The sequence below is a fragment of the Eptesicus fuscus genome, chromosome 13, assembly GCF_027574615.1.
Source record: "Eptesicus fuscus isolate TK198812 chromosome 13, DD_ASM_mEF_20220401, whole genome shotgun sequence".
NCBI classification, from domain to species: Eukaryota; Metazoa; Chordata; class Mammalia; order Chiroptera; family Vespertilionidae; genus Eptesicus; species Eptesicus fuscus.
This window is the reverse complement of record NC_072485.1, coordinates 78,241,208-78,252,513: the sequence shown is the minus strand read 5'-3', so window position 1 is coordinate 78,252,513 and position 11,306 is coordinate 78,241,208. Positions and strand designations below refer to the sequence as shown.

General features: G+C 58.9%; 1 protein-coding gene across 1 annotated transcript; it reads right to left on the bottom strand.

Annotated features, from left to right (window-relative positions):
• On the bottom strand, positions 1–9,798 carry CLCF1 (cardiotrophin like cytokine factor 1). The gene is made up of 3 exons (XM_008146874.3): positions 9,635–9,798; positions 3,280–3,446; positions 1–1,461 (listed from the first exon to the last, which is right to left on the bottom strand). The coding sequence occupies exons 1-3, from the start codon at positions 9,648–9,650 to the stop codon at positions 967–969; spliced, it is 678 nt and encodes a 225-aa protein (XP_008145096.1). The 5' UTR covers positions 9,651–9,798; the 3' UTR covers positions 1–966.
• Positions 9,799–11,306: the final 1,508 nt, after the last annotated feature.

Below are 11,306 nucleotides of genomic sequence, written 5' to 3'. Positions count from 1 at the left end.
GGCAGTGCCAAGCAGAGATGCTTCTGGGGCAAGCATTTTATTTGTTAATACAAGAATAGAAAATTTGCAATAAATATAATCTAATAAATAACATCTCCAAATAAATAAATATTAATACAACAAACAGAGTCATGAGTGGTTGGGGCTGGGGTGCAGGGCCTGGGGGAGCTGCCCCATACACCCCGAAATGCTACTGCAATGTAAACTTTCAGGAAATCCTGTGGCTGTGGCTATGGTTGCCCTCCCCAGGCTGGGCAACCCACAGATACCCTGGAAAAGGGGGCAGAGAGGAGGCACCATGATGCTGGCAAGAAAATTCAAGACAAGGTCCTTTGGTTGCCACCCTGTGCCACAAGTGCCTTGGTGACCCCAGGGTCCAGTCTGTGCCTGTCCCTCTGCTTTCAGTATTACCACCAATGCAGACCTCACCTCTTCCATTTTTAATACCATCTCTTCCTGTTTGGACTTGCCACTGTGCTTGTTTCCTGAATTGAATGTATGGAGTTAATTGGGGTAGGGGAGCAACACCCATCTAAGGAGAGTGAGGCAGCAAAGGGCTTCACCCCAGAAAGGCACATGCTGCGGTGGCCCCCTCCCTGCCCTACAGGCATGCTTCCTGCAAGTGCCGCTTAAGGGGCTGGTTGGGCACTGGCAAGTGGTTGGCAGGAAGCAGGAGGCTGAGAGAGCCTTTACACCAACCCGAACCACTTCGGGCTCCCTGGAGCATTACTTCCTGTGGAAATGGGATGGGGCCTATTGCACCTCTTCCCCAGACCTGCAGAACTTTGCGAAGTAGGGAGGGGATGAGTCTTATTGCATCATGCCCTCTTCCAAGTCTGGGAAGGGCCAGAGGCTCACAGCTTCTGTCTCCTGGCTCAACAAGTGTTGGCACACAGGTTTCTCCCTCCCAGAGTGGGAGCAGGGTTGGAAAGGGGAGGGGAAAGAGGAGGTGGTAAAGGTCAAAGATTAGAAGCCATGGGTCCCCAGGTGCAGGGTGACTGCAGCTGCTGGAGGCTGCATCTTCTTCTTGAGCCGGTTGAAGTCCTTGGCTGAGCGCCACAGCCAGGTCTGCAGCTCCTTCAACAGCCAGAAGTCATCCATCTTTTGGAGGAAGTCACTGTGGGCAGGGCCAGGGGCCCAGGTGGGCTCAGTCCCGGGCAGAGGCTGGGGCAGCGGGTAGCCCAGAGCTGCCATGACGCCCGCAATGCTGCCCAGCAGGCCCTGGAGGCTGGTACAGAAGTGGGCCAGGCTTCGGCGCAGCTCAGCTGCAGCAGCCTGGCGGTTGAGGCCCCGCAAGTGGCACAGAAGGTGGCTATAGGCCTCGTAGTTCTGGGTCAGCCGCAGTTTGTCATTGAGGCTTCGCCAAACTTCCAAGTTGACAGTGGCCCTGGGTAGAGTCTCTGCCCCCAGCCGAGGTGGGTTGAAGTCAGGCTCGTTGAAAGGGGGGCCCAGGTAGTTCAGCTGTGGAAAGGAGAGGGCGATGGGGAAGGAGGAGGGCAAAGCAGCCAGCTTGCCACCACAGGAGTTACCTGTCCCCAGAGCTTCTATTTCCTGTGTCCCCTGACATTGGCCCCATCTCCACGCTAGATCTCTCTGTTCACAGGCCAACCCTAAGTTTCTCCATGGATGTCGTTTGCATGGAGATGACAGTTGAAGCAGTGAGGGTACTGAGCTCTCCTATGGAGAGGTGCAGAATGAGAAAAATTGAGCAGCAGATACTCAGGGAGGACTCGCTGATCGACTGTGTGTGCAAGCCTCTGGAGAGGGCCCGCGGGGAGGCAGGGCAGAGGAGGAGGAGGAGCCCTGGGGACCCAGGAGGCCAGGCTGCAGAGGTAGAAGGTGGACCGAGAGTGCAGAGCCAAGAAGAGTTCAAGAAGGCAGCAGTGCTCAACAGTGTGGCTGTAAAACAGAGAGCAAGGAGAATGAGCCTTAGGAAATACTGTTGGGTTTGGCAAGAAGGAGGTGCCTGACAACCTTGGAGAGAACCGCTTCAGTGGCCTGGAAGCCAGATTGCAGGGGGTTAAAGCGCGAGTGGGTGGAGAGGAAGTGGAGGCAGAGGGTGTAGACCACTCCTTCGAAAAATTTGGCAGGGAAAGCCAGGAGAGAAAAAGGGTCGGGAACTAGAGGGGGTAGCAGAGTCAAGCAAAGGTTTTCTGGACAGGAAAAGCAGGTCGAAAGGGAGAGGGGCCTGTGGGCATCAGAGCTCCATTTGCCCAGTGCCACCAGCTGGAGGGCTGAGGACAGAGGCACACACTAGCCTCCAAGGCAGGGCTCAGCCCATAGAAGCAGATCTGCAGAAGGAAGAAACTGAGGCAGTCTCAAGAGCTGGGCTGGAGGAAGGGTATGGAAGTCAGTGCAGGGAAAAGGACAGCCTTGCCAACCCCCGGGGGAGAAGCCTGGGGCCCAGGGAAAGGGCTGAGGGAGACAGTTCAGCGGGGAGAGAAAGGGAGAAGAGAGGGGCGAGGCCTGGGATAGGCAAGGGCCCAGGGGGAGGTTCACACGCTGACAAGCACAGAGACAAACTAATTTCCTCGGTGTATCCTGGGGCTGGAGCCAGCTCCCCCGCCACCCTCCTCCCCTTTCTTTCCCTGGCTCCAAAGTAGGGTCTGGGATGTAGAGGAGGAACACGGGAAGAGGGGGCCGGTTCCCGTGGTCCTCGCTAACTCTGACCCTCCTTCCTCCTCTCCTGGGCTCTCCAAACACCTCTGGACTGCCCCCAAATTCGTATGGCAGAACTTCAATCCACACCCTGAGCCCCCTGCCACTGCTGGCCTGGGCTCCCTGCAGCCCCCTTCCCACAAGTCCCCCCTAGGAGGCCCATCTAGAATGGGAGAGGCAGACAGAAGGAAGGCCCATGGGTCCAGAGCAGCAGGGCCCCAGGTCTGGGGCAGAGGCGAGCTGGAACATAGGCATGGGAGGTGGGGCCCCTCCATCCCCACCCAGCCCCACCCTTGCAAGAGACACCACAACACGGTGTAAACAGAGGAGACTTCCCTGGCCCCCAGGGGGAGGCGGGCGGCTGGGCAGTCAGCCAGTGGGGCAATGGGCCAAGGCGGGTGCGAGGCCTGCCCACATGCCTAGTCCTGGGGCCAGGGATGGGGAGGAAGGGGCACCCTAGAGGGAAGGGCAAGAGATAGGCCAGACATGGAGACTGCTTGGAGCTAAAGGTCCCCTCTTCATCACCCCACATTCATCAGGACCCCTCCACCATTCTCTTCCAACTCCTCTTCTCATTCTTTGCCCAGTTCCCAGACCCCTAAAGCTACCCCTAATACTCACATAGGTCCCAGCCAAGCTGCGGAGTTGGTGCTCCAGGTAGCGGGTGAGGTCATAGGTTTTCTGGATGGAGGGACCAGGCCCTGGGTCCCCTGTGCGATTGAGGGCTGGCACTGCAGGGAGGTGCCAGAGCACGGTGCACAGGCAAGCTAGCATCCCCCACGAGTCCCCTGTGGACAGGATGGGCAAGAAGCATGAGGGTGGGCCTGGCCTGGTAGAGGAAGCAGCTGGCAGCCCCTCAGGTGTCTGTCCCCACCTTGGGCTGGGAGGGAGGGGTGGGACGCCAGATGGGAGGCGGGAGGGGGGGGAAGGGGGGGATGGAGGAGGGGAGCATTCCTGGCCCAGAAAGCGTTTGCTCGTGTGTGTGTGTGTGTGTGTGTGTGTGTGTGTGTGTGTGTGTGTGTATGGAGGCATGTATGTTATACATTATACCAGTAGATATTGGAGAGTATATTTGTGGGTCAGCTAACAGTCACTGTATGTGCCACCATGTAGGTATATGTACAAGGAGGGCCAGGCCTAGGGACAGGAATCAGAGTTCCTGAGTTCCAGGTGTACCTCAGCCTCCTCTCCCAGCCTCTAGTCCCACTGCAGCTTGCGGGGAGCCAAGGGGTTGAGGTGGGAAACAGCACACATCACAGCTGCCAGCTGAGAGGCTGTCTCCTCCCTCCTCTCCCCCCCCCCCCCCCCCGCCGCCCTCCCGGAACTAACAAGTCCCAGTCAAGCTATAGGAGGCAAGGTTTAGGGTTAGACCACCAGGGTCAGGCTGAAGGACACAGGTCTGGCTCATGCGGTCAGTGGTGGGGACATTCTAGGATATGCTCCTTGGTGTGGAAATGTAGGATGGGGTTAGATTAAAGGAGAGTTAACGTTCACTCTCAGGGAAGTGTGCTCCATTCTTATCTAGGGTTTTAGATGGGGAAAAGGTTAAGCTGCATGAGGCTTTCAATCAGTCTGCAGTGGAGGTGGGGAGGGGGGGAGAGGAAGGGAGAGGAAGAGAGAGAATGATGTATTCGATGAATTGGGTCTGTCAGCTGATGGTGCTGGAGTCTGGACATCCGAGGATGCCAGAGGCCAGGGGTCAGTGCTGTGAGAACCGACATAGGTGGTTGGGAAACATGATTTTCCCAGCTTTTAGGTGAGGTCCAAAATCAAGAACACTTGGTCAGGATTCAGTGGGCATTGGAACTGGGTAAAGCAATTAAGGTTAGGATAGGGTAAGGCTATAATTGGCATTGGGCTAGGTTAGCTTTAAGGACTGGGTTACTTTTAAAGTTTCAGGTTAATTTATTGGGATTTGGCTGAGTGAGTGTGGTTGAGGTTTGAGTCCAGCTGGGGGATGTGGTTAGGTTTGGGCAGGCAGAGGGTTGGCTGGGACTAAGGTTTATGAATGTGTTGATTCAGATTTTCAGATAGGGTGATGCATGACATGTCACTAAGAATATTGCTAGTGGATTTTGAGCTTGGGTAGATGTGAGACCATGAGTGGTTTTTTCCTTCTAATTCATATTTTATACTTTCACATTTTCTGCAATGACATATGTTGTTTTGATAAAAATAATTTGGATATGGGTTTAACAATTTGACTGCACTTAGAGTTAAGATAGGTTTGAGTTAAGACTAGGTTAAGTTTACAGTTAGTCATAATGCTGGGTCAGGGTTTTAGAGAGGGTAAAACTTGGAAGGGTTTAGGATTCAAATTGTATAGAATGTCTCTTACAAAGTGTAAGGATCAGGTGGGGACTCCTGCAGTGTCCCCAACTGATCAGTCTTTATATATGTTGATTTCAGAGAGGAAGGGTTGAGAGAGAACCATCAATTGGCTGTCTCCTGCATGCCCCAAGTGGGAATCGAGCCTGCAATCCGGGCATGTGCCCAAACTGGGAATTGAATCATGACTTCCTGGTTCAGAGGTTGACAATCACTGAGCCACGCTAACTGGTCAATCTTGACTTTCAGATGTGTGACTGACTGGCTTTACTGATGGAGCATGGGAGTAGGGGTACTGCTAGTCTCAGGGACCTGCCCTTTTGGTGAAGGGCTCTTGGTCTGAGTGTGTGTGTGTGTGTGCGCGCGCGCACGCGCACACACACACACACCCGTACCCACAGGCATGTGTTTTAGGACAGAGAGGAGGGTCAGGCACATAACTGCTCCCTGAGGAGACAGGATCTCTTTTCGCTCTTCCCCCATCTCCAGCCTGTGCATTCCCTCCTCAACATTCCTTTCCTTATTCTTTCTTTCCATCTGAGCTCTTGCTGACTCTGAATTTCTTTCTAGTCCCTGTTCTTCACATCCCAAGACAACTCCAGGCCTTCTCCTCTGCATGAAGCCTTGGGCCTTGGGCTACTCTTAGCCTGGATGTCTGACTGAGTCACTCCCAAGATCCTGCTGGTACAGGTGGGGTTAGTTTTGGAGGTAGAGACCTGCTGAGGTGGGCAGTGGCCCTTCCAGCCTTGAGGTAGCTTTCAGGATTGAGTCTGGCCTGGCTGGCAGTTAGTGGCAATGCCGAGGGTCCTGGCTGAAGCAGGAATTGGGAGCTGGGCTTGCCTCTTTATCCCACCCTGCTCTGGGCAGCCCTGCTAGACAGGAGTTCTGGGGCAGGGCTCTGCTTATCCCATTTATCCCATTGGGGGGGCGGGGTAGTCAGGAACTCAGCTATGGGACTTATTTTCCCCCTCCTCTTCTGGGCCCTGTGGGACATCCCTGGGGAGCACTGGCTCCCTACACAGGGACAGCAGGGGGAGTGGGGGAGAAGCCTTTGGATAAACAAGAGCTAAGTCATCTGGGCAGAAAAACGGCTCATGAAATTAACCAGACAAGGCCGGTGTTTCCAGGAATATTTCAGTTCTGAGGTAACTGTCACTGCAGTGTGGGTGGGTGGGGGGGGGGGGTGTGCAAGGGAGAGAGCAGAAGGATCCAACTGACTGACCCATAGAGAGAACCAGAAAGAGGGAAGGAGACTCAGAAACCCAGAGGGAAAAGAGGCTAGGAGAGGAGAAAGGGGACAGGACAGGGCTCTACCCTCTGTCATGACAGCTTCCACTCCGGGCACAATGTTCCTATATCTCAGGCAGCAAAAGCATCTGGGGCAGAGACAACCTGTGATTTAGTTGTAAGTAGCTTGCAGCTTGCCTGTGTCCCTAGGAGGGAGAGTGCAGTGGGCATCCTGGAGCCCTCACTGATCCTCCTCTCCAAGTTCATGGTGTGCAGGTGGACCTGGCCACTAAGGGCTGTGTCCTGGGCCCCATCTCCCAGTCCTGGCACCCGACCAGCTCCCGCCCCAGCTCTGGCTCTGGCTGCTGCCCACTGATTGTTTACATCCCGTCTTCCCCTGTGTTTATAAATCCGGCTGAGCACGTGAGGAGCTAATGAGTGCAGCTCACGTTTCCTGCTGCAGCCCCCTCACCCCCCCATCCTGGCCCCCGCCTGGGCCGGCCCCTAATTCCATCCAGATCCCTGGGCTCTGGGAACCGAGGCCCCCCTTATGAACACTCACATGCACACCTCGGACTGCAAGCGCATGGCCACCCTGACCCGGCTGCACAGACAGGCACACCTGTGTGTGCATGTCTTTGGCCAGCTGCCCCTCAGTCTGTAGCCTGTATCCCCCAGGCTGACCTCACTCCACTCACTGAGGGTGTGGGGCTCGGCAGTACATATGTGCCAGGATGGTCAGGGTGAGTAGGACAAGTCAGCTGGGAGACTGCTCCTGGAACTGGTGGCTAAGAGCTATCAGCTGAATGCATAGGAGCCAGGGAGGCATCGCCAAGCTCCAGAGTGTTGGGCGAAATATGGGAGCCAGAAGGAAAAGCCCTGCCCTCAGGCCAGATCAGGAAAGCATCCTGGTGACTTTGGAGGGGTCTGTTGAGGGGAATTAGGGGAATGAAGCAGTTTAGGGGGTGATGTGTCCACTGTGGTATGAGATCCAGGCACTGAGACTGTAAGAAAGGGTCCATGGGGGAGCTTTCCATCCTGCCTTCCCAGGGAAAGGCCCACAGACACAGCCGGACTTTCCTGTCCTCTTGGCTGCCTGGCCTGCCCTCCCTCCATCCTCTCCTTGGTTCCTGTCCCCCAGGCTGCTGAGAGGTGGCTTAGTGAGTGAGTACACATGGGCCCCCAGAAGTCAGGAGACCTCGCTTTGCCAGCAACCCATCAGGTAATGGGGCTTTAGTGAGGGGTTGCACCATGAATGTTAAAGTTCCTCACCAGAACCACGTGGGGCTGTCTCTGCTGTCCTCTTCAACAGCCCGCTCCCTGCCCTTCTCTTCCACCTAAATGACAAGAAACTGAGGCCTGGGAAAGAAGCAGCCAGGCAGGCCAGCTGCCTTGCCTTGTGTAGTCCATGTGGACACAGGAGTTGGGCTTTCCTTGGAGTGAGAGGGTTCTGGATTGTGCTGCAAAAGGACCCTGAGTGTGCTGGGGGGGGGGGGGGCGGGCGGGGGGGGGGGGGGGGGGGAGAGTGGAGGCCAGGGAAGCTGGGCCACCGGCTTTAGCGAGGCAGGGGAAGAAGTTAGGAAATAGTAGGGGTAAGTGTGTGGGTGAGTTTCAAAGGGTGTTGTTATCCAAAAGGCCTGGGAGGGGCTCTGAGGGACCCGGCAGGAGCCCCGGTGTGAACAAGCAGGTGGGATTGTGGGGAGGAATGTGAAGTGTCACTAGTAGCCGAGCTGGTGTGGCAGGGTGGTGTGCAGAAGTGTGACTGGGCAGGAGTGCGGGCTGTGAGGGGGAGAGGGAGAAGAGGCTTATGGGGCAGCTGGGTGACAGTTGCTGCCGCCACTGCCTGGTGCCCTTTCCCATCTGGTTGAGCTCCTGGCTCCGGCGCAGTGAGTGTGCCTGAGCCAGTGGTGGAGGCAGGTCTGGTCAGTCAGGGGGATGTGCCTCTGTGTCCCACGGAAGGGGCATTGTGTGCTTGGGAGCCCAGGAGGGGTCTGCGGGGACCCTGGAAGACGGAGATGTCCGTCCGGGTTAGAGAGCGCCTGACAGAGGCGTGTGTCCAGTGCCCCCTCCGCCTGCAGCCTCTCTAAAGGGCTCGGATTGCCCCAGCCACCGGGGACTGCCTGCTCGCCCGGCTCCGGCTCCGGGCAGCCCCCTCCTACCCGCTACGGGAGGGTCAGGCCGGGCGCAGGAGAAAGCTGGGACGGGATCCTCTGGGACTGGAGGTCTCTGGGGAGGACTTCTGGACAGCAGACAAGGAAGGTGGGAGGGCAGAGGTCAGGGGGACTCGCGAGGCTCGAGGGACGCGGGGTTTCCCTTGGGGGCCTCGGCCCGGGAACGGTGTGGCGGCGGCCGCTCCTGGCCCTCCCCCCTCGGCGTGACCCCTCGCTCCGGGCCCTCTCCCCGCGGCGGCTGCGGCGGCGACGCCTTCCCCTTGTGTGGCCCCGGCGCCCCCGGCCCCGCCCCCGGCCCGCTCCCGCCCGGGTGCTCCCTTCCCGTCGGCGGGGGCGGGGGCAGGTTCGGGGCTCCGTGCTCAGCCGGGCCGCTGCCCCTTCCCGCGCGTCAACTCCCCGATCCGTCCGCCCGCCCTCCCGCGGGCCGCCAGCGCCCAGCGGCCGCTCCCGCCGCTCCCCGGAGGGTGACGGACTTTTTCCTGCCCCGTCCGGCCGGGCTGCACCCGCCCCCCCTACACTAATCACTCCCAGGCCGAGGCGGGCGGTGCGGAGGGCTCGCGGCCGCCGCCCCCACCGCCGGCCCCTACCTGCCGCCGGCTCTCGGCCGCGGGCAGCATGGTGGGCTCCGGCCGCGCGGCGCGCAGCTAGGAAGCCGCGAGTCCGGCCCGCGGCCCGGCCCGGCCGGGCTCTGCTCTCCGCCTCTTCTCCCCTCTCGCCCGCCCTCCTTCCCGCCCTCTCCTCCCGCCGGGCCGGGGAGGGAGAGCGGCACGGCCCGAGGTGTCGGCCTCCCTCGCCTCCCGCTGGCCCGGCCCCGGGCTCCCCTCTGTCTCCCTCCCCTCCCCTCCCTCTTCCTCTCCGGCCCCCACCACCCCGCGCGCCGCGTCTCCCTCCCGCAGCCCCGCTCCCGCCTCGGACTCGCTCTCCCCGACTTTTGCGCGGGGCTCGTCCGTCGGGATTGGCGGGACCCCGCCTGGCTGGGGTTCCTGGTGGCCGCCTCCCCAGGGCTGCGGGTCGCCGGGACTCCCCGCCGCGCTCCCGGCCACCTCCTGGCCCCGCGGAGCGGACTCCAGGAATGCCGCGTCCCGCCGGGCCGCTCTCGAGGGCGCCCGGCTTTGCCTCCACCGGCCCGAGCCCTGCTGGCGGGGGCAGGTCCAGGCTCCCGGCTTCGGGCTCCCGGGGGAAGGATGGAACCGGATCTCGAGGCTCCTGGGCGGAGGCGGGGGCCGGGGCCTCGGACGCCTGGCTCCTACCTGCTCGGAGGTCCATGGGGCTGGGGGCCGGGCCGGCCGGGCGAGGCTCCTCTCCCGGAGGCTGGCGGAGTGGGAGGGCGAGCCGCGGCTCCAGCGAAGCTTTAATAATCCCATCCGCCAGGCCCACTCGCAGGTTTTTTTCGCTCGGTTTCGGATTTTTTTTTTTTTTTCAGTGTGGGACATTCTGCAAACTTTTTTTTTTTCTGACGTGTAAAGCTGTAACCACAAATTGTAGCGGCCCTCCCTGGGGTGGGGGGAGGAGGGGGGAGGAGGGAAGGGAGGGCTTCTGGGGCTCCTCTCCCTCCCACGACACCGAGGGGGGGTGAGGTGAGGCGAGGCTGCGGTGGTACCACCCTGGGCCTCCTGGGGGAGGGGGCGGGAAGGGCATCAGTCGGTGTGCAAACTTTGAGAGCTCAGGCAGGGAGCCGCCCGCTCCTTTTCCTCGCCCTCCGCGTCTGCCTGGGGCGCCGCTCCCTGTCCGCGTGGGTCCCTGGGTCCCACGCTCACCCTACCTCTGCCTTCTCATCTTTAAGCTTACCGCCCCCCTCCCACCCCCCCACACACAGTAAATGCAATGACACATTCTCCCAAATGCCAGCGAGCTGGCCTCCAAGCAAGTGATGGTGTTTTTCCTGCTGCCCTTTGTCTGGGCTGACCGCCCCCCTTGCCTATTGTCCCGACGCCTGTCCCATTTCCAAAAGCTGGGGCTAAGCGAGGCGCCTGGCCGGGGCAGGTGACTAACCGGTTCACAATGCCCCCTGCGGGGGTGGGAGAGGGCACCACAGGCCCACTTGGCCAGTGCTTTCCCCGCAAGTTCACAAGGTTCTTCATTCTTCCCAGTGGCCAGGAGAGTACACATGGGTGGGGGATTTGTAATTCATTAATCTACACGAGGCACCCGGACCAGTTTCAACACCAGGGCTTCTTGGGTGACTCAGCGAGAATGTTCTAATTCAAGGCAATGGACGACCCCATTTGTGAAATGCTTCCCCATAAAGACATTTGGCTTCCTCCTGCCTTTGGGGTTTGGGGTTGTTGGTTTTTCCGGTGGTGGGGTAGGGGCGATTTGGCTGTGGAGTGCTCTTTCTCCTTCCTTCCCTCAGGCCTGGGTTGGGACTTGCTGGCTGGGATACCCAGGGGACCCATAAGCCTAGACCCTCCCTGGAGGGTCTTCCTCGCTCTACACAGGTCTGCTAGGAAGCGTGCAGAGAAAACAGCTCTCCCTCATCTGGGGTCCTGCAGGAATCTCCACTTCTTGACTTTTCTTGGGGGACAGTTATTTGATCTCCATGGCTTTGAGAGCTCTAGAACCAGACCAGCAATAAAATCATTTAGTAATTCGTTGCTTTTGTTGTTGTTTATTTGTTGTTTCAAAGGGATAGAGGTGGTGGTGGGCCAGACCTGGACAGTGATTCCTCTCTCTGGAACAGCATCAGAGCCCACGCTCCCCACTCCTTTCCTGGTGCCCCCCGAGAAAGGTGGATGCTCTGCCAGCCCTGCCACAGCCCCTCCAGCCTGTAGGTCAGAGCAGGCGGTATGTCATGACCAGCACTGGGTTCCCAGGGCAGCTCTTCCTTTTCTGCACTTGGAGAACTGGGGTGGGGGGGATGGGGGGGGGTGGGGAAGAAGTTTGTTTTCAATTACCTCACTGGAGTGGGACAGACTTTGTTGT

Excerpts from the sequence above, each read along its gene's own strand:
- CLCF1 (XM_008146874.3), bottom strand. Across the intron at positions 1,462-3,279 it reads GCAGCTTGGCTGGGACCTAT|CTGAACTACCTGGGCCCCCC; the intron begins GTGAGTATTAGG and ends TCCTTTCCACAG.